Source organism: Falco rusticolus, chromosome 12 (genome assembly GCF_015220075.1).
Source record: "Falco rusticolus isolate bFalRus1 chromosome 12, bFalRus1.pri, whole genome shotgun sequence".
NCBI classification, from domain to species: domain Eukaryota; kingdom Metazoa; phylum Chordata; class Aves; order Falconiformes; family Falconidae; genus Falco; species Falco rusticolus.
Window position 1 is genome coordinate 15884732 of NC_051198.1, and position 22620 is coordinate 15907351.

The 22620-nt window shown below is 47.9% G+C and overlaps 1 protein-coding gene across 5 annotated transcripts in view; it reads right to left on the reverse strand.

Annotated features, from left to right (window-relative positions):
- Positions 1–1040: 1040 nt before the first annotated feature.
- LOC119156108 overlaps positions 1041–22620 on the reverse strand; it is a 58639-nt gene continuing 37059 nt past the window's right edge. The window contains exons 4-6 of one of the 5 annotated variants that reach the window (XM_037405505.1): positions 16267–16317; positions 5673–5759; positions 1041–3501 (exon numbers count right to left, since the gene is read on the reverse strand). In XM_037405505.1, the coding sequence (XP_037261402.1) occupies positions 3373–3501; positions 5673–5759; positions 16267–16317 (267 nt within the window). In that variant the 3' untranslated portion in view covers positions 1041–3372. Of the gene's footprint in view, positions 3502–5672; positions 5760–16266; positions 16321–22620 lie in introns of all 5 variants that reach the window. The other 4 variants (XM_037405504.1, XM_037405507.1, XM_037405506.1 and 1 more) reach the window with 4 other exon arrangements.

Here is a 22620-nt window from a genome sequence, read left to right on the forward strand (position 1 = left end):
AGCCTACAGATGATCAGGGTTTGTGGAGCCATAGTGGACACCGTGTTTTTGAAAAGCATCTAGGGCCACAAAGGTGGCTGTGCTGAGCAATCGGGCCGTTTTAGAAGAAGCATCACAAATAAAAGCAATTCTGTATAGGAGATGTGAGAGCAAAGGGCTTGCAGGAGCCAGCAAGTCCACCTTACAACCCCTGCAAAATGGGCCAAGGCCAATTAACAATGAGCTGCAGCTGACAGAGGGGAGGATTTCAAGATGACAGAGATGGCAGGAAGCCTAGAGGAGATAAGAATTTGGAGGGAAGAGGTGGCCTCCTGGGAATGAGTCTAAATAGGACTGCTAAGGGAATTTTAGTTAGTATCTCTCAGGCAGCCTTGGAAAAGGGGATATAGGTAATAGCCTTGTGAGATGCTGGTTGAGATACTGAGCTAGGAGTGCGGAGGAGACAGGAATTAGCTCAGGGAGATAGCAAGGGGTGGTGAATGCACATACAAGTACTTGAGATGGAGTTTTTAGAGAAAGATCCAGGTGAAGGGGTAAGCTAGAGTTTGCTACAAAGCAGCACGAGTGCTCTGGCTGTAAGCAAAAGGACTGCTGAGAATCTTGGGACAGAGATTTAAGACTTGCTGACGCTAAAATTACAAGCTGACAGACCAGCTGTGTGGTCACCCACCCTTCTCTTTAGTGGGGATGGAGACCTCCAGCCAGGACACATTCAACCCCCAAGCAACAGGCAGGTCACTCAAAAGCCAAAGCACCTTCTTGGGGAGGGAAGCACCAGTGAGGGGCAATATACCATATCAGGGCCAGCCTCAGAGGGAGCAGCTGCTTGGGGAGCTCCTCTTACATGCAAAGAACCTAGCATTCATTTAGATAAGTTCTTGCTAGCTTGTTTTCAAAGAAATTCTCTTGCAGACAGGGCCTGGGATTTGGGAGTGCTTGGGTCTGGCAGTGCTGTGCCATAGCTCACGCTGCTCCATTCCCCCCTCCACCCCTGCCCACAAACACCAGGAAGATGGCAAACACATGAGACTCACCAGCGGTGTGAATATAGCAGCCGTTACACTTTATTTCACTGTTGGGTTGTTTGCTTGTTTGTTTGGTTTTTTTATTATTTTTCCTTCTGATTGAAAAAGAAAAGACAAGAGAAAAGTTACAAAAGTACTAAAAGGCAACGATATCGGCACGACATCCCTGTTGCCTGCTCCCACCCAGGGGAGGGCAGCCTGCCGCACTTGTGGGCTGGCAGAAACACACCTCTGGGGACAAGCACCTCAGCAGCTCTTGGTGAGCAAAGCCTGGGGGTGCAGGGCCACACAGTGCTGCCACCCCAGCCATCTGCATGGGGAACGTGCCTCTTCAGACAGGTACCAGGCTACAGCTGTCCCTTCTGAGCACAGGGATTTGGTCTAAGGGGCAACACTTCCTGTCCTGCACTGGTCATCTTGATCTGGCAGCAGTTAAAAAGCTGAGGTGTGCCATCAAAACAGGATAAGCAGAGTCTCTACAGGGGCAGAAGGAATCGGCAGAGGAATCTGCCTCTGTGGGACAAAGGGACTTCTTGCAGGGAACCACTATGCTCTGCCAGAAGTACTTCACCAGCAAACACAAGCAACCCCTTGGAGGTGGTGCTGGTGCAGAGGGTGGCCCAGCTGTGCCAGTCTGGAGCCAAAAAGCAGGCAGAGCTGGGGCAGCATCAGGACAGATGTCCCCTCACCACCTTGCCCAGCTGCTCTGCCTGCCTGAGAGGGGCAGTTAGGGAGAGAGAAGGGTAGAGGCGGGGGATTCAGATGTTTGGGCTTTCCCCAAGGGTCTCAGTGAAGGGCCCAGAAAGCAAACTGAATGTTGGCTCACTGTGTGGTCCCCTACCGGCAGCCAGACTGACCACTGGTCTCATCCAAAGAGTAGCATCAAAGACCTCCACACAGGAGCAGATTTAAAAACAAAAAATATTTTATATTACTCACAGTTGCTCCTCTTGATCCAGACAAGAAGTAAACCGCTTGCTCCCCCTTGCACTCAGCCAGATACAGGCTCAAGGTGGGGAATGCCTACACAAAGAGGTTACTTTCTCCACCATGTGCAGCAAGGGAAATGCCTTGTTCCTCTGCCTCACAAGAGAGGTGAGAGCTTGTTGTATTAGCTGTTGCCTTATGGCACAAAACACATACGTGCCTCAAGGCCAGATCCCACTCAAACTCCAGTGGCAGCAAGGCCTAGCATGGTCCTAACTGCCTTAGGACTGTCTACGGAAAAACATCCCACAGCTTCCCCCCAAATCCCTTCCTTTTTCTTCTACCAACAGGTGGCCACGAAACAGAGACCTCCTTCCCACTCCATGCTATATCTGGGAATACCTGTTCCACCGACACAAGAAGAGCCTACCTGAATTTAAAAGCCAGCATACCAGGGGAGCAGAAAGTTGGCTGGAGACTTTAGATATGGTTGAGTTTGGCGATACCGGTTACCTTCAGCATCATGTTAGGGCAGAAGGGTACTGGAACAATGCTATGGAGAAGCGCTATATACCCCAGAACACAGCCTCAGCAGAGTGGAGACCCCAAGAGCACGCAGTCACCCTCAAGTTCTTCCCTCTGGTGATGCTGGGAGGACTGATGCTGTGTTTTCTTTGATGGCTGAACACAGACCTTTCATTCTAGAATTCTAATCTAATATCCAATCCACAAGTGGGAGGCTCAAGCCTCCCATCTCAATCCCATTTTAGATGGTGTCACTGAGTTGCCAGCAGCCCAGATGGAACACGCAGCCAGATGTGCCAGCTACCCCCTCCCACCTCCCTCTCCTAGGGTCTTCCACTCAAGAGGACTTGAAGCGAATGCAATTATAAGAGTCTCAGAGAGGGATCTTCTTGCTTTGCAGGGCAGCCCTGTACAGACTCTGTTTCCAGTCCCAAGCTCACTTCTAAGTGGGAGAAGGGTCAGGTCTATAGAAAAGTACTGCAGACCCAGGTACTCTTGGGGAACTGACTGGGCTTGGATTCACACACTGATCACTCATCCCTGCTGCCATGCAGGCCATACTAGCCCCTGGACCCCTCAGGGCTATCTTCAACTACCACCATCCCCATGTTTGACATTGCCTTGGTGGCTGCCCTCACGCTTTGCGGACCTGACTGGTTTGTTTTGCCCTGAAAGACAAAAATCTCTCCCTTTGCCACTATTCAGATACAACAAAGGTATGAAAACGGGCACTGCTGCAAAGCTGTATGCTTCTTGCTGCCAGAAAGGCTGCATTGCAAAGATGTATCATTGTCCCCTTCTTCTCCCACCCATGCCCTTGGGTATCGCTGCCTCCCCTTCTCCCTGCCAGGCAGGTGGTTGGTTGATAGTTCCTGAGGTTTTTGGAGAAACTCCTTCAGTAGGCACATGACGGTTCTTCCACTGGAGCTATTGGGCTCAGCGGCTTCAAGGTGCTGAGGGAACGGAAGGCAAAGGTGGATGGATCATACACAAAGTGGGGTGGTGGGCGGCCTCCGTTGATGCTCTGTGAGGGAATGAAAAGAGGGACAAAGTCAGCGCTCAGACAAGCTGCAAACAGTGAAGTTCTTGCCTCAAGTGCTTTGTCACATCCCTCTCTGGTACAATCACACCTCCTTGAATGGAGGGTCATGCTTGGACTTGCAGCAAATAGCACTAATATACGTAATGAAGCACTTTGCTCATGTCCTTGCTCCTACCACTCAAAAAAAAGCTTGTGTACCCCCTATCCCTAGGACTGAGGTCCCTGGGATCCACATGACCAGGACCCAAGTGAAAAAGGGTATCCATGATGCACTTAAGAGTCCCAGGATCAGAACAGCATCACTGCCAGAAAGTACCACATGGAAAAGCTAAATTCAGATTCACTTGGCCTTGAAGGAGGATCTACTACACTTCTAGAGCAAGGAGATAAACCAAGTCATCTCTGAAGACTCATTCTTCAGTCTAATTTTTCACCAGTGCTCCAGTAAGGATTTACAAATCACCCTTTCTTAATCTATAAAGTCCCAGACAGACTGAAACTCTCCAGAGTTTTGGCTCCAGACTCCACAGTTCAATGAGGAACGGCTGTGAAATGCTTGGAGGAAAAGATCCCACCTGGAAGTCTTACAGCCTTGGTTTGTACCATGGCCACCAAAGACCACTCTCTCCCCTTTTGCTCCTGGGGTTCAGAGCACGGTCAGCGCAGATAGAGAATAAGGAGGGCAGAAATACCCGTGCACTCCCTGCACTGTGTGACACGACAGAAATGCTTGCTCCCCCCTAGGCTATGCTGGGACTGGTGGATCCCAGAGGGATCATGGTGCCAAAGAAGTGATACCACTGTTAAATAGGAAGTGCTTTCCTTTTACTTCTTGGGAACTTTGTTTCTTTCCTTATGCATGAAGAAACACCAGTGGGGCAGCTGCTTCACAGACACTCTGGCCAGGAGAAGAGGTCTCACTGTGCTGTGGGTCTGCAGAGTGTTTAATCATGATCCTGCAGAGCTCATTCCCCACGGATACTTGTGAGCCACTGAGTGTCACAAGCTGGGGAGTTCAGCAGCTCAGAAACTCATGCAAATGCCCCTCACCCTCATCTCATTTCCATGACTGCTGGGAAGGGCTTTACCATTGTTTTCATGGAGGTCAGAAAAAAATCCAGTGAGAGTGGATCTGGCCTTGGCTCTGGTATTATGTGACTCCTTGCTGCCTCTTCTAGGCCTTTCCTAGCCTAGAAAACCGTGGTTTCCCTTGCTCAGCCTGCACTAATGGACTGTTCCTCAAAGAATTAGGCTTTTTTAGAAATAATTACCAACTTTACCACCTCCTTTAAGATAGAGGTTCATTTTGGCACTTCAAAATCAGTTCTTTCGGACAGCTGCAACCACATAACAGCACAACAAAGTGATGTTTTGATACCACCTGCTTCTATCCTGGCTGGGTTTTAACTTGTCATCACAAGACAAGCACGCACAACTTTTCCCAGAAAGCTGTGTAAATGGTCAGGTTTACCCAAACAGTCATATCAAATTAGAGTGTGCCGCAGAAGAGTCTGAGCCAGGTCCTGGGTGCTGCAGTCACTGCAGCAGGATCTGAAAGTATCTGCCTCCAGGATCTTGGTCACTGCTTGGCCCCATGAGGCAAGCCTTCGTATCAGAAAGGGCCTCTTTAAAAGCCAATGCGGGCAGCATGTTCCTGCCTAGTTGGTATGTCCTCTGCAAATTAAGATGGGCACTTGAGAATAGAAAAAGCCAACATGGTGCTTGGCATTAGCTGTGCCTGGAGTTTCAGCCAGCAAATCATGCCCTGCTACATCCCCCTGACACCTTGGCCAGCAGCATAAGAAACAAGAGAGGCAGATTTAAGGGCCTTTACTCAATAGCCACCTGCTGTGGGGTTATATATGATGTGTGCTCTGGCAAGCCTCAGAGCTGGAGGGTAACATAGCAACCCGTATTGAAAGCTAAGGGGCAGAATAAATCAGCACATTTGTCCTTCTCCAGAAGAGAGAAGGTCCCCTGCCAGTGCCAGGAGGGAATGGGCACAAAGAACCTGGCAGTCCCCTCCACTTTGAAATGCCAGACAGGATTAGGGAAAGCAGCTGAATCTGTTCATTTCTGGCGGCCGGCAGATGAAGAAGAGGCTGGGAAAAGACGGGTCCAGAGAACAGACAAAAGTCATCCACGAAACTCACCAGGTTTCGAGTGGGAAGGTGTGCTAGGGTTTCTCTCTGGACCCTCTTCTGGGACCAATGTATGGGATAGAGAGCCTTTCCAGGGCACTGCAAGGGAGGTGGGCACAGAACAAGGGTTGAGGAGAAGGACAGGGACTTAAAGAGATGCAGGAGGATGCAGAGATTCACAGGTGGTCAGGCAGCTGCAAGTAAAGCTCAAACTACACCTAAATCTGCCTCTTCATCATGGTACCTCTCCAGCAGCCCTAAGATGATGGCTGGCTTTCAACAGCACAGCTACCACAACAGCAGGTGAGGGCAGGGTGAGAAGGGCCCTGTGTCCCACCGCAGGTTGTAAGAGGAGAGGCAGGAATGCGACTGCCCTCATTCACGGCAACACCCTGACTGTTCTGCAGTTATTTATAACCCTGAGCAGTAACAGGACTGTCTTGCACCTACCCCATGACTGACATTGCAGCACCTCTGCTAGGGACCCTGCTGGAGGGAAGAGCGAGCACTGGCACCAAATCACTCCACTCTCTTCTTGGAGAAGAGCGTGTTTTCTTTGGAGCTTGTATCCTGCTCTAGAGATGACAAGGCCTGATTGGCTTAGTCCGTGACACCATTTGGGATCACGGTATGTGGTGGTCTGGCTCTGATGAGCAGCACAAGGCAAAGCTCTGTAGATGTATTCCCAGAAAGAAAATGGATAGGGCCAGCTGCCAGAGAGGGGAACACATCCCTCCCACCCCGTCGCTTGGGCCAGCTGCCTCCCTGCAGTCTGGGCAAGTGTCCTAGCCAGCCCGCCCCTCCCCCCTTGGGTGCCCAGCGCCAGCCTGTGATGCCTGGGACATCACTTTGACTACAGAAGGCTGTTAAGAGTTGCTGCTGCTGCAGCAGACCCCAGGGAGCTTGCCATAAAACTGCCTACGGCCCCTGCTGAGCAACCCCAGGCCAGCTCCTGCAGAAGCTCTTTAGAGTGCAAACAGTTCACGTTTGACATTGAAGCCTGGTGCGTTCACTCTAATGGCATTTGGGCAGCCGGGTAACTCACACAAAATGGAGCCTAATATGGGTCCTGCACTAATGGCAATCATTAACCAGAGCCCTCAACTTGTTAAGCAATGTATTTACGCAGCTGGAGAACAGCCTGAGATACAAGCACTCAGCTACTGGCAGGAGGGCACACATGCTTAGATGCATGCTCCATCACATACAGCCATGCTCACCTGGTCTCACATGCCTCAGGTTCTCCCCAGCAGACATGCACTTCCCTGGTCACTTGTCCACATCCTTCCGTGCACACACAGACCTCCTCCTAACTTGGAAATCACAAGGAGAGCCGTCCCTGCTTGTCTGCTCACCTCGTAACTCAAGCCATGCAGGACTTGAACTCCACCAGCATGCAGGGGACAGTCCGAGGGAGCACAGCTCGTCACTTGCTCACAAAACTGCCCGGAGCAGAAGGTAGTTTCAGTATCTACAGATACCCATGCTGCCTCATCACGTGCCTCATTTGAGTTAAACGAGCTCCTAAGCGAGCTAGCTTGTGTTACACATGCTTCAAGCAACTATGCGCAGACAGCCTCAGTCACACACACTAGTCAGCATGCACCTGGACTCACACTTCTTTCCTTATGTACACACACCTACAAATATACTCTTGCAAACCCATACTGTAGGCACCAACTGCATTATCACCATTAAATACAGGTGGTAAATAGGCAACCAGGCTTGAAACATACCTGAAGCACATTAACAAAGCAGCACACCTAAAGATGTTACAGATAACGACTGGATGCAGGTGCCTCAAAGAAGAGCAGTGAGATTAGACACCACAGAAGAAATGCAGAATTTCAACCATGTTAGTAGCCCTCAGAAAACAGAGAAAAGGGCAACTGCTCCATAAATCCACCTGTAACACAATTGTACATTTCAGCAAGGAAAAAGTGCCCAAGAAAAACATAAGCAGGTAAAGGATAAATCTACTAATACAAACCCACACGCCTCCTAGAAACCCATCCTTTACCCCTGCGAAGTCTGGGAAAGTATCCCAAATGCAGATTGTGAAATAACAGTTTTGGACTCGTGATTCCAGAGAAGCGTGGTTCTCTTCTTTGGACAAAGCTAAAGTGAGCACAGCTCCAAGCATGCTTTCAGCTGTTGGAACGACAATCCCCACAGGAGGGGGGAAATGAAGTTACCTAACACAACAACATCTTAGAAGGGAGTGGTGTGCTAGGGGTGATACAGAACTAAGCCCTGCTTAATACTCTTTGGTTCTCTTTCATAAGAGCTCTAGTATCCTGGCGGGATTCAAGATCAGATCAGTTTGTGCACTCTGCCAACCCATCCCCTACTCAGGGCCAATCCAGCACAGGAGTACCTTCTTTCCTACCCTTGGGCCCCGCCGGTTGGGAACCACTGCTGAGCTCCATTTAAAGGACGCTGCCTTCGAGTGGTGGATGCCTCTCAGCGGTGGGTGACTGATCCCTTTGCAGTCTGTAGACTCACTTGTTAAAAGTCCTTTGGGATGAAAGGCACCATGTAATTGCAAGTTGTAAAGGCGCATCCGATTCCCACCACCAGCCTGTGTGGAAAGGAATAAATCCCCAGAAGAGCCTTGGCAAAGACAGATGCCTGCCTGCGATACTGCCTGTTTGTGAGACAGTCGCCTTGCCCAGGAGTCGACGGAGCCAAAGGTAGTACCAATATTCAGGCAGGGCACAGAAAGAATAAAGGCTCTCGGGCTCCACAGTGAAGCATTTACAGGTAAGCTGCTTTTAATTCCACTTTATCCTCCTTCCTCTCACCCCTGCCAAGCGGTTAGAAAAGAAACTGGTGACACTTCAGTGTGTGAAACCATCAGCTGTGAACAAGGGAAGGGGACCCTCGTGTGCTCCTAGCTACAACTGTAATTCCAGACACAGCCCTGACCAAGCCACTTCCCATCCCCTGTGCCTCAGTTTCTCCTGTGCATAATACATACACCACAGTCAGGCAGCCAAGATGAACTAATTAACATCTAGGTGTTGCGACCTTCTGATGAGAGGTAATTTCCTTTCAATTATAGTCTTCCTTCAGGCACTTTTCAAGAAATAGTCGCTGACAAGCAGGACTAGTTCCTCAAGTGGAACAACAACTCATATTTAACTGCTTCTTCATTAACTCCAATAGGGCCTCTGACAATTTACTCCAGTCACAGACCTGGAGCAGCGCAAAGAATTACTTTTCAAAGGCAAATCTCTTCCCTCCTGAAGGTCTCTCCTCCACCCCTAGGTTCATACGCAGTTTAATTTCAGGGGGATAGCTAAGAGATAGGCCATGACAGAACTTCATTTTAAGACTACTCTTCTCCCTTCTCTTCCACAAACAGGAAAGGTCAGCTCCAAACACTCTTTTGACAAGGAAAACAGAACTTTGCAGTTAGCACCATCTTCCTGTGTTGTCCACTACCCTCCCCTACAAGACTGGAAGGCCTGTCTTCCTCCACCAACACACAGCTGCCTAATACCTACTTCATTCTATGCGACCACATTGCAAAGAGCAGTTCAAGAGTTTACAAACACATCACTATTCCTCTTAGAAAGGAAAAAAACAGTATCTATCAAACGTTTTCAAACGTATGTGCAGACTTGTCATATGGCAACTACCAGACTTAGAGAGGTGCCACTAGACAGACAACACTCAACTTTTTTGGAAGGTACTTCAAAAAGCCTAGCAGATGCTTGCTGGTCACTTGCCCAAAAGCAGAAATTGGCCAGTTTCAGCTATGGGTCCTTGCTGGCAAGAGTGTGATAAGCCTTTCTTCTCCTCCCTCTTACATGACTTTGAAATGTGTCTCTTAGAAAGCTGACTGCAAGCTTTGATTTTGCCTGCCTGACAATCTGAAGGAAGGAGGTGGCACGATGAAAAGGGACAGATGGGTCATTCAGAGGGGCAGGCTGTCAGTGCTCCCTGGCCAACTTGGGGAACTCACCACTCCAGGGTCCCAGTGAAGATCACGCTCTGAAGGCCACACAAATCTCTTAGGAACAAGTGAATGAAGCCATACCCCCCTACTAGTGAGCTGTGTCTTGTCCCCACTTTCTCTCCTCCCGATATGAAAACGGCTGCCTACAGCAGCTCCTGCACACACCACAGGGTCTGTCCATGCCTGAGCAGGAGAAGGAGCAGGCATGAGGAGCTCCATGCAAGCACAGACACAGGCATGGGACGGTGTGACTCTCAATTTCTCAACTACATCCAAGTAGAGCCCTTAGTGGTTTTGGTCTGTACACAAGTGACTTGTGTGTACAGACCTTGTCCTCTCCTTCCTTCCCACCTTTCCCTTTGCAGCCCTCCCTGTGTGGCAGGAACATCCTCCCTCCAGAGGGATCACAGCTGGCTGCCCCGGCTGTCCTTTGGGACAGGAACCTCAGGTACCATGCTTCTCACAGACCTGGCGCGTGGTGTGTCCCTGGGCATGTGCAGCTTCCAGTTCGCACGAGGCCAGGGCAACCAGATTCCCTCTGGCCAGGCAGGCTGGCACAGCGCAGCACGCTGCTTTCAACTTAAAGGGAACCCAAATTAAAACTGCAAAGTGAGTATTAATTACCCTGGCATGAGCAGGCTGTGAACACATGCTGACACAGTGTGCTTGCCTCTGGACAAACCGCCCCAGCCGTGGAAGCCAAGCGCAGGAAGTGGGTGTATTATGGGAGAGGTGTGTGGGAAAAGAGGATTACAGCTCTGGGGACTGGGAGAGGCAACGTGTGCCAGGTTCCCACAGCCACGCGAACAAAGGGGAGAAGGGAGCAACTGCAGCGGGCCTGGATGCGGTGGTAGGAGACATGCCTGATCAGCCATCTGGGACTTGAAGCTCTGCCAGAAAACAGTGGCAGAGCTGCTGTGACCCTCTGCCATCCCCTACCCCCTTCTCTTTGCTCCGTTACCCAGGTGTGACCCAGAAGTCCCCTCTCTGTGAAACATGCCCTGCCGCTCCCCAGCCCCTTGAACCACCGTGCCACAAGCCACAGCCACCACTGACACACAGGGCTGTCTCAGGAGCAGTCACTGGGCTGCACCTCAATTCTAACCCCCTTTCTACCCCCCATTCTTAAACCAGAGCCACAACCCACATCAGCCCACAGAGCAAAGACAGCACTGAAAATAGATGTCAGCCTCCTGACTCACCAGCCACTCACAGCTTCCACAGAGCTCTCTGGATTACAGAGCTCTTGGTTATTCTGCAAGCACTTACATGATTTAACGGGTGCAAGGGCATACATGGCAGGAATTTATGAAAAGCAGGCAGCAATAAAAGTTCTTTAAGGAAGCAGAAGAGAGAGACGTGACAGTCCCTCTCTCCGGGCTGCAGGCTGGTTAGCTTTTGCCATGAAATCCAATAAAAACAATGCTAAATAAAACAAGGTTCGGAATCAGATGCTTGGGATACTTTTTAACAGACAGGGACATTCCCACCTTATCTGCACTGGATCCTTCCCCACACTGACAAAACTCCAGACAAAACCTTTTGTTGTAATTATTCAGACCAAGGGCTAGGGTTCTCCGGGGCCAGCTGTCACTGCACAGAGACCTTCAGCAGGCAGCTTGGTGACTGAGTTGGAAGAAGGACGGGGGAAGCTGGTTTCCCCCAGTAAGAAAATGGATATCCATGTCCTCATTTAGCAGAGGACCTTCTCCATTTTGTTCAGCAGAGGTGTGCCCATCAACAGGGGACAAGAGCCAGCCTAGGAACTAATAATGCTAAAATCTTCATGAGGGGGCCTCTGCCCAGCAAGTAACCCAAGGATGTGACCGGCCAGAGAGATAAGTCTCTCTCATTGCTTCTAAATGGCAAGTTTGGGCTTCAGCCACACAAAGACACCCAGACTTCAGTTTTCCTCACACTGTCTCTTTGGGCAAGTCACATTCTCTGCTGGTTTCTCAGTTTAACTCACTCTGAAATGGCAATTAAGATATTTATCTCCCTTTGAGATGCTATATTTAGCAATGCTTGCAAAGCACCTTGGGAGCCTGTGATGGAAGAGGCAACATATATGTATGAGTATATATACACGTATGTATACACACACACAAAGTCTTCTGATTTTTTAGAAATCTTTATTTGTGCTGTGCAGCCAGAACCGGTACTGCTCTGTCACCTAGTACGCCTTACATTTGTGAATAGCTCAGGCATCTGCCAAGGCGGCTCTGGCCAGCATATCTCCTGCTCGGCTCCAAGCTGAAAAGGTCCCTTGTTTTAGGGGAAGAAAACCCAGCATGTTTCTGCAGTGGCCTTTTGGGATGCAGACACAAGAGATAAGAGACAGGGAAGTCATTCCAGGGATCTGGCCCCTGTCCAAGCAGAGGGCGTTCTCAACATTGATAAGATCAAGGCAAGAGCACAAGAGGTTTATGTCCTGATTTAAAATTCTTGTTTTATTTTTACATAGCAGAAAACATCTCTCTGATCAGCCAGGTTATCAGATTGGCCTTGAAATCTTTACTCCCTCTCTGCCTGCTCCAACAAGAGCTCTTGAAATACCCAGGGGCTTGCCAGTTGTGTCTTCTACCCACCTACCGCTGCTGAGATAAGCCCAGCTCCACCGATCCCATTCAGAGACCGCAGGAAGGAGTCTGCGAAGGAAGAAGAACAAGAACAGGACTAGATGACAGACCTGTAACTCTCATCCCAAGAGGGCCTGGAGAACTGCAGACTCGTGGTATTATAGAAAGCCTCTGGAAGACTGGTGTCTGCATTCAGAGCTGGCTACAGCCGATCACGCCTGGCCCAGGGTGGAGGCAGTTACACCCTGCGAGCACGTGCATGCACAGTCCTCCTTACTGCACTATGGGAGTGTTTCCGTGCAACACCTGACTGCGCCATGCAAACATGCTCTGGATGCAAAAATACCCACGCACACGTGTGCACCCCTCATCTACACCTTGTGCCTTGCTTCCAGTTACAGACACTACTCTGGCTGACACGCTGGGGCACCAGTGACCAGGTCTGCACGCACACATTGCCCACCTCAGTGGGCAACACCCAAGCATGCCCACACCTACCTCTCACCTTGCGCTGACACATGCTGTGCCACATATATCTATTATGTACAAATCCATACTTCATACACATGTTGTCACTCCAATTTATCTCTGCTCACCAGCCCAGCACAGGGGCTGACTCTGTTCTATTACCCTTTACTGGGGGGAACAGAAGCAAGATTTTTAATACTGTTTTCTCTTCACTACAGGCCCTGATCTTTCACAGCTTCTATTCCTGAACACATTTCAAACACAACAGAGCTGCTGCATATTTGGGAATTTTATTAATCTCCCTGCCTTAATCTGTCTAGGTTCTTAGACTTGTCACATCACTGTTCCATCATCCTGCTTACAAACTGCTGAGCAAGTGGAAAGGCTGTAGGCCTAACACTGCCTGAGCTGGCCCATGGGAAGCTGAAGCACAAGGAACAATGACAAGGTGACACCTTAGTGTTAAAACAGCATGTGGAGAAGCAAAACCCAACCCAGGTCACCTGCTTGAGAAAAGACTTCCAATGACCATGAACACTTCCAAGGGCTGAAACTGTGTTTCAGAGCCAGGGGATAAAGACGCTGCCCCCCCATCTCACCGTCCCATGGGAGACTCTTCCAGCAGAAGAGGGAGGAAGAACACAGTTGGGATGATGCATGAGAGCACAACACGTTGCATCCTAACATGCCAGCAAAGGCCTGAAATGTCAAGGTAACCAAAATATCAATGAGAAGGAGGGTATTTTTAACAGCACGCACTATCTCACAACCACATTAGACACTGTCCTCAGTAAGAAGAAATGAAAATGCTTCATTGGTGTTACTAGCAGGTCTTCATCATCCTTGCACAGGAGGGAATAAGCACAACCCTTATTCCTTCAAGCTGTTCAGCAGCAGAACTGGAGGAATAAAGGAGGAATCCTGGCTTCAAACACCTGGCATAAACCATTAGGTAGCTTGTCTGCCCCTCAGATCAGTTGACTCACTGCATCTCCAACCAGTTGTATGCTGTCTGGATGTTGCTGTCCACCTCAGTTTAGAAAGAGACCACATGTTCTTTACATGTGCTGAATCAGGGCTACAGCCACAAGCAAACTGATTCGTGTGGTGGTATTTCCTGCTCAGACACACAGACAGTTACCTGGTTCCTCCTGTAACAGCTCATCAAACCATTTGCTATGAGATTCATCTTCATTTCTTCCACCCTCACTGCAATGGCAAAGTCCCAAGACTGAACCTGTCACTAGACCCTCAGCAACTGAGAACCAACCTCTCACCTTGCTTCCTGCTATCATCCTTTGCAAAAGGCCACATTCAGTAGGGCCTCAGAATAGCCCTCCCAAGCGAAATAAAGTCCCCAGTGTGCTCCAATTCCATGATTGAATGCTGGGCACGAGCCAGAAGTCACAGAATGGTTGAGATTGGCAGGCACCTTTAGAGATAGTCGAGCTCAATCCCCCTCCTCAAAGCAGGGTCAGCAAGAGCATGTTGCCCAAGACCGTGTCCTGGCATGCTTTGACTATCTCCATGGTCAGAGACTCCACAGTTTCTCAGGGCAACATGGATTTCCTGCATTTCAGCTAGTGCCCGTTACTTCTTGTCCTGCTGCTGGGCAACACTAAGAAGGAACCCTGTGCCAAGCATGTCTTACTGACTGAATTGAGAGTTCCTTTTATATGATTAACACAGCATCACACTTCAGAGATATTGACCTCTCAGCTGCTTCCAGAGCTAAGGCATCTCAGCAAGATATTCTGCCAGGGACCTGCTGCCTCCTTTCTAAGCTGTGTACAGAAAAGTCAGCACTTGCAATCACTTGAAAAATGGAAGCAAAAATGCTCCTTTACCTAACGGTTCTGCTACCGGCAGACCGTGAAGTATCATATGCTATTGTCATGGAAACCACATGAGCACCTCAGGTAGCAATGCACTGCCCCAGCTTGGCAAGGTTGGCCAGAGAAGCATGGATTCTGTGCCATCTGTCAGAATGGTGTGCTCTCAGCTTCTGCTGTTTATTTTCGTGCGAGCTGACGTGGGCTCAGTAGGGAGCAAAGGGATAGTTCTGCCTCTCATTCTCCAGGGGCACAAGAGTAAGCTACAATAATAAGCCCAAGGTGTCAGAGGAAAGCACCACACTGAGGCACCGGTGACACCTCAGGGACTGGGGGGACTGCCACCCAGCAGCACTGGAAATAGCTGCAGTCCAGGGACACCCAGAAAAAACAGCAAAAGCACGTGGGGCAGGCACAAAAGAAGGTGATAAACAAGTTGCGCTGAAACACTGCAGCAGGATTAAGCCTGTTAGTAGGTCTGAAGGACAGGCACAGTCTGGGGAGAGCTCACAGGGCACATGAGGAGACAGCTCTACTGAAAACAATCCAGGCAGAAGCACAAAAGAATATATAACAGATCAGAATTAATTGTGCAATCAGAAGTATCAGGTCATTGTGGGGCTGCTGGAAGACAGGACTGAAGTACCCTGGCAGAAGGTATATAAGGAGTTGGAGAAATACAGCCCAGCTCTGCAAAAGCCTCTAGCCAGCCTTACCTCCTCCTCCTCTCAAATACCAGATTCAGCCACAAAGCAGTGACGGGCAGGGGCACCCAACAGCACGTCCATAAAGAGTAGCACTTCTGGGTACCAAAGGCATCAGTCCCATTTCCTGCTGGGCAAGGCGTAAACCCTGAAGGATCGTGGTCTGCCATTCACCCCTCTTGCAAGGCTGTAATTACTGCAGTGAAAGTAGCAGGTTTATCACAAAGGATGTATTTTTTTCTTCACTCTGATCTGGTTTTGCCTGTATATTGCAAGCATGGAGAGTCATATGGGGCTCAGTGGACAGAGGCACTTGTTTTGGCTGCAAAGTGCAAGGTCACACACACATCTCCTGCTGCGCCATAGAGCGCTGACCAAAAGAAAGCCAAGATACCCACAAAAGAGACAGGGGGTTGCCTGAAGAGTCAGGGGATGGGGTACTAGAGAGAAAGACTCTGAGGTGCAGGCAGCACAGACTACAGACAGGAGAGTTGAGCAAACAGCCCTGCTAGGCATGGTGTGCACTCAAGAGTAGGAAATGCTCAGACACTGCAGTGTCATCCCAGCTACAAAGCCAAATACGATCTAACTCATCTGCCACCACCTAGTCCCACAACACACATAGTTCTGCAGACACCAGTGCATCACGCAAGTGTAATTCCTCTTCCACAGCTATCTACCAGTACCCCTCACCCCTACTGAACACCACTTGTTACCTCAGATCAGCACCTCCCTTGGTGCTGAAGGTTCCAGATGATACCCTACAGGACAGCTATGCATACTGTATGAGCTCACAGCAGGGAATGTAGACTTTCACTCCAAGGAAGCTTTGAACCCAGTCTCCAAAATGGAAAAGTCAATGCATTATTAGCCTTGTCAGTACCTAACCTAAATTGCAACTACAGTCTATACTCCAGATCAGTGACTTTTGTTATGCAGCTGATCAAGCCGCAGGAAACCTCCATAAATAATCTTCTGGGCATAGATGTTCAATGAGAATTACCATATTTAGATATACATGGAAAGATGAAGGAACTGCACCAGAAAAGGGCAACTTACACGAATTTTAATTACTCTAGTCTTCGCTCCACAATTCTTCTTGAGCAGCATCTTCTGAAAGAGAAGTAGAATCCAGGGATTAGTAGAAGTAGCACGAGGGAAGAGAAAGAAGGAGCTTGTAGGGAGTCTCTTTTCATCAACATTTAATTAGCAAACAAGATGGATAGTTAAGTGAGATAGGAAAGACTAAGATTACCAGAGATGGCCATCAAGTAATCGGCCTAATCTGAGACTGTCTTGCCCAACCTGCAGAGTCCTTTGGCAGTGGCTGATACCCTGGGTTTCAAAAGAAGATACAAGAAATTCCAGAGAGAAAGATGGAACAACTGCCTAAAAGGAAGTTTCTTCCTAATTCCTGTCAATTAGTGGTTAGACTTTGCCCTGAAGCAAGTAGAATTTACCTTCCTTTTATGAAGGAAAAAAAAAAAAGTCTATTTAATGCAAATGTGGATGTTCCCATTATTTTATTTTCATTATGTTTATTTATTTAGAATTAAAGAACAAGGTAAAAAGCACCTGCCCACACTCCTAAATCCCTTTGCTATATACTGTAAGAGCCATTGAAGTTGTCATAACACATGAACCACACAACTTAGCAAACAGGATATACTTAAAACAGCAATTATTCTGTGTAACTACAGAAATAAACAAGTGAGTTGCAGCTCTATCCCACTTCTGAAGCAGTGCTTTGAAAGCTGGCAAGTAACTAAAATCATTCTTTCTCCTAAAAAAATAATTTTAAAAAATTACTCTAAGTAGAAAAGCAAGGCTTCAAGAAAGAACAGTTTTTTCCATTAAAAAATACTTCAACTACATCTTTTATAGTGAAAAACTTGGTGATGGAGCCATGTCAGGAAGAAACTTTCTCCATCAGCTTTTGAAAGAAATCATGTAATTTTTCCTAGCTCCTGACTGTCTTCTACCCTTTTAACAGTTGGAAAGCTGTGTGAAGTGTGGGAAAACGCTCTCCGTCCTGCACACACGCTTTAGCAAAGCAACTGAAGTGTTTTTTAGATCAAGTTCCTAACACAGAAGACCCATGGAAAGACATCCTACCGTTTTACCAATATGGAAATAGTGAGACCTTTCTACTTCCTCTCTCCTTTCATTTGTAGTCTTCCTGCTTTTTTCCAATAGAAGACAAGACAACGGCAACAGAGTAAAGGGAGCCTTGGAAACTCAAAAAGCTTAAACCCCCCCCAAAATATACAAACCACTCCCAAAAAACCAACACCGAAAACAGAACAGTGCTCAGGTGACAGTACATATTTTTCCAGTAGGAAGTACTGATGGGGGGTAGGGAGAGAAGTCCCACTCCTCCACCACCTTCTGTCACTCTATGCTCCACAAGCATGTCTTTACAGTTCCAATCCACAAGCTGCCCAAAACTTGGAGAGGGAGTTGGAGAAGACCCACCCACCATTTCTACACATACCAGCCCCCTTAATCTAAAACCCAGCCCTCAGCACACTTGTGGCCCACTGACATGCCTGGAGAAAAAAAAAATAAAAAAAATAAAAAAAGATGGGTACTACAGCAAGTCTTGAAACTTGCACATGAGTAGTTCAGGGCCTGAGGAAAGTGCATTTCACTGTCCAAGCAACATGGGGGAGAAGGGAGGTGCTGCAAGGATCTTGAGCTTTTTCTCTTAATCTTTTAGCAGGTGAATCCAAGTGACAGCTTTGTTCTTCATCAAAGGGCTCAACAGTAGCCTTGCCTGATGCCTCTACCCCCAGGTTTGACCTGGCAGCACAGGCTATGGCATCAGCACAGCACCAAGGTTCCTAACCTTACAGGGACCCAACAGGTCTTTGCACAAACCAGGCAGAAGGAGACAAAGGGAACTGCTGAACTGAACTAACCCAAGCCCATGCTGTCCGACTAAACAAGTAATTCTCCAGGAATTCCTATAAACCAACGCAGAGCTCCATTCCCAGCCAGGCTGCAAGGCCGTTATTGTAAGGCTGGTATTTACTGTGGTGTTTCTGCCTTTAAGGCCCCCTGCAACCATACAGTGAAGAAAGCTGAGGAGGAGAAAGAACTTGGTAGGGCTGACAAACCCCAGTGGTGCAGGGAAGGGCAGAGTAAGGAGTTGTGAGGCCTTGCAAAGTCTTAGTCTCTCCATAAGGTTTTCTTCTAGACTGCTGTGAAACATTGGCTGGCAGGGATGAGGAAGGGTAAGCTAGATAGCTCAAGCCACAAGCCCACTGGTGGGATAAAACATATGAGACAAAGTAGGGTTAAGCCATGAAAGTGAGAATCAGGACTCTGGATTTTAAGCCCCATCCTTTAGAGGAAGAGCACTGTTACGGTGGGACATACCCTGCTGCATCCCATTTGATGTGACTTTGGGTGAGAATCTTAGCTTCTCTAGGCTGCTGTAAAGCTGAGCTTTACAGTGGCTGAACCCCCAAGGATGGAACGAGGCTGTGACATCAAATTCCACAGTGCCTCAGTAGCAGCACCACTGGACCCTCTGCTGAAGGGGAAAAAGCACCTTTAAACACAACTCTGCTGGCCAGGAAGCAAGTACACCACCTCCCAGTACAGTCCAGCAGGGTCCAGTGCCTAGCGAGGTCCTATCCACAGATCCCTCGATAACTCCTCGCAGAGAAACAAATGACGTTATTTCCCAACTACAAATTAGCATGGGCACCAAGGCCTTAAATTTACTCATTCTGGTCTTCTATTAGAAGGCATAGGGAGGAACAACTGAGACAGCAATTACAGGATGACAACAGAGTGACTGAAAAGTTTAAACTAGCCTGTGGGTAGATGGACAACCAGCCAGACTACCAAGACGAATTCAAATGCTCAGCTGTATCCCAAGTCCTACGCTTCTGGCAGAAAACAGAGGTGCTCTTTTAATGGTGCTGTTGTGATGAGCTTTAGTCACATGAGCATCTTACCACTATTTGCACTGTTGCTACAGTTCAAAGAGGCTGCATTGTGCAGCAAGAGCAGGCTGCCCTACATAATTTTTGTGAGTTAATAGCATTCTCTAGTGTGCCTCCTGATGGACTCAGTAAAATGAAGAAGTGACATCCCGTCATCCATAGCCTGTAAAACTGGAGCATAAACCTCAGCAGAAGCAGCTCTCTGGAACTGCTGGGTTTTCCTGCTTCCACTTAGACTGGAAGTGGAGCAGGGCTGCTTGTGCTGCCCTCTTCCAGCTTCACTGTTATGGTCCAAGAGATGTCTCATCCTAAAAGAAAAAACATAAGGAGGGAGAGAGCGCAAGCCAGCCAAATGATACTGCAGCTGAGAATGAATACATAGAAGGCCAGTTATCAAATGTTATTCTATTTGATCAAATTGCTTCCAGTTCACACACACTCTGCACCCATCACAGTAAAGTCATGCTTTACATAAAAAGTCAGTCAAAATCAGTCAAGCATCTTTGTATGGTTTTCCATCCCTCAGTTTTCCCTTTCCTTGCCAAACCTGAGCACAGACTTTCAGATGGGGAAGCTAAAACACAGCGCTGCCTAGCAACAGCCAGGGACTTTCCATGGCAGCCTCTCCTCATCCTCCCTCTGGAGATCTCCACGTCAGGATCCAGCCACGAGATACTCAACTCATTAACTCCTATTTACACAGATACAAGGCAGAGCTGAAATAACATTTATGTGACTACATGGCTTGCAGTAGCCTTAAGCCAGGGGAAATGGCCTATAAGAAAGGTGACACGTTCAGTCTGGTAACCCTGGGATTATTCCTAAGGACTAGGCCAATCTGGAAGTGCAGTTTTATTTCCTCAAGTTATTTTCTGGGAGCCATACAGGAGCGGAGATTTGCTGAAGGTCATTGAGAACGTTAGCAGCACAGCTGAGACTAAACCATAAAGTTTGGTTTCTGAGACTTTCTTCCACATGCAGAAAAGGAACTGGAAGAGAAAGAGGCAGCGTCTGTACTCAGCCTCCTTATTTCAATCAAAAAGTCCCTCCTTCGGTCTCTGACAGAACTGCTGGCATCAGAGCTGACACAGCCTGGGAGCACTATTATTTGCATGAAGGAAAGTTTATTTTATAATCTGCTGTGGCTTCTACTTAAGAGGAGAAAATTACATGACTAAGGAAACATGGAAAGTCTTTTTGAGGGCACAAGAGTTATGCTTCACTAAAAATAAGGCTAAATTGGAACATTCTAGGGTTAAACTCCCAGAAAACAGCACAATTTGTTCAGTTCAAGGACCCTCCCACCAATCTCACCTCCTGTTACACAAATACTCTCTGCTCATAACCCAGTGACTCTCTCCATCCTGGACGTGGATTCAAAACGAAGTTTCAGGGACTGGAAACTATCACTTAGAAGGTCACGTATTTACTGAATGATGTGTGGTAACGAACCCCTGAACTGGCACGAGTGGACTTGCTGTGACATCAAAATACCACATTAAATGCAGAGATGGACCACCACCCCTGCCTCTCTCAGAACACAGCTCTCTAGTCCAGCCTTGCTTCAGGAGACATCTCCTGTTAAGCAGTAGTGCTCCAAGTCCTCTAACACTGACTCGAGCAATTCTGAACTAACCCAGATGGGAAGTGGTACATGCATGCATTTGCTTAGACACACAAGCTACTGTATCCAGAGCTACTGTATACAAACCACTTTATCCATATGATTGTAATATATATTAACAAACAAAATACAGGCATTCTTAATGCAAGGTCATGCTAGGAATAGTGAAATCCTCAAGGATGAATTTATGTCGTACTACTGCAGTTCAAAAATAAATATTTAAAATTCTGGCAGTGAACAGCTTAAAGGCAGGCATCACTGCTTAATTTTCAAGTATTTCAGAGTTTGAACAATCTCTCAAATCAGCACACAAAGCAAAATGTCAGCCTGCATATTAATAAAACCCTTTCATCTTACATCTTTTTTATATGCACATTCCTATTTTTAGAATGGTTTTATTTTCACTACCTCCATAGGACAAAGCAACAGCTCTTTTGTCTACTGGTGGTGTCTGGTTCTTTTTAGTTATTATTATTATTTAATTTTATTATCCAATTGTCATTTTAAACCTAAGGGCCTGTTTAGAGTTAGATGCAGTTTAACTACTACTGGTTTTTTTCAAGCCAATTTTGTCTATTCCATGCAAGAGAGCACAGGAACTCTCAGTTCAACTTCACTCATTTAATTTACACTACATCAGCACACTTCAAATGTTTCATTATACAGTCAGCTTGTTGCAACTTAAGAATTTTGCAGGGATTTTCACATATTTAATGAAATAAAATTCAAAGTTTTAAAAAAGTCTGTATTCAGTAATTGTGCTGTAACTTGACTCAAAGACCAGATGTAGATATCAAGCAGGCCAGAAATCTGCCTTTCATTAGTTTTGCTAAGGATCCTCCACAGAAGGATTGGTGCACTTTTACTGAAGATACGGATATGTCTGTCACTTGTTGACATCTTAAAACTCTTGACAGGATATAAAGTTTTAAGCAGACCATGTTTTAAGACAGAATTTCCTTAGCTCTGTAATTCTTGTTTTACTTCCATACTGTTAACCCTACCAGCCAGCTTCCCAGTTGCCCAGAGTCTTCCAGGAACAAGGCAGACCAAGCTTGAATGTCTATCACAGAAAATATAGAAACAGACTCATAAGTTGTGTATGAGAACCAAAAGAAGAAACATTACAGTGTGAGGCTAAACTGCATTCTAAGTCATAGCGGAAGGCTGATGCGAAGGGACAAATCATGTGATGTCCATAAAGAGAAAAAATGACAGCAAGGCAGTGAAGCAGCTCCATGGCCCAGTAAGCAGAGGGCTGAAGGTGTCTCAGCCAGGTGCTTCTTGTGACAGGGAGGTGAAGCAAACACCAGTGGAGAGGCAACGCCAATGTGTGAGCTCCAGCCCAATGCCACTCCTGGTGCATGCGTCCAGCTGGCCAGGGGAGCACAGCCCCACGGCCCATCTCTCCTGGGACGGCATTTGAGAGCAAAGAGCCTGCCTGACCTCCTTCCCAACCAGCCCCCAGAGCTGGGTTTGGGCCAGGAGGAGTAGCCTTCCGTATCAGCCAGCTGCTGAGCAAAGCCCATCTCCTGCCCCACCACGGCTCAGGCAGGGAGAGCATGCAGAAGATTAAGGCACAGGGCAGGGATGCATCTGCAGCACAGTGGACAGATGAGGACAGGGGCTCTGCACAAAGTGACTATTGTGCCACATGCTGTGGCTGCAAAGCTTCTACTTGACTTGAGTCCCACCGCTGTCCCACCACAGGGCACAGAGTAGACGGCCCAGGGGGCTACAGGGGCACAGGCCCACAGCTGCTAGCCACCAGAGCGCAGGAGGACACACAAGCAGCCCAGCCAGCAGCAGCCTCACGCTACCAGTGAAGAGGAG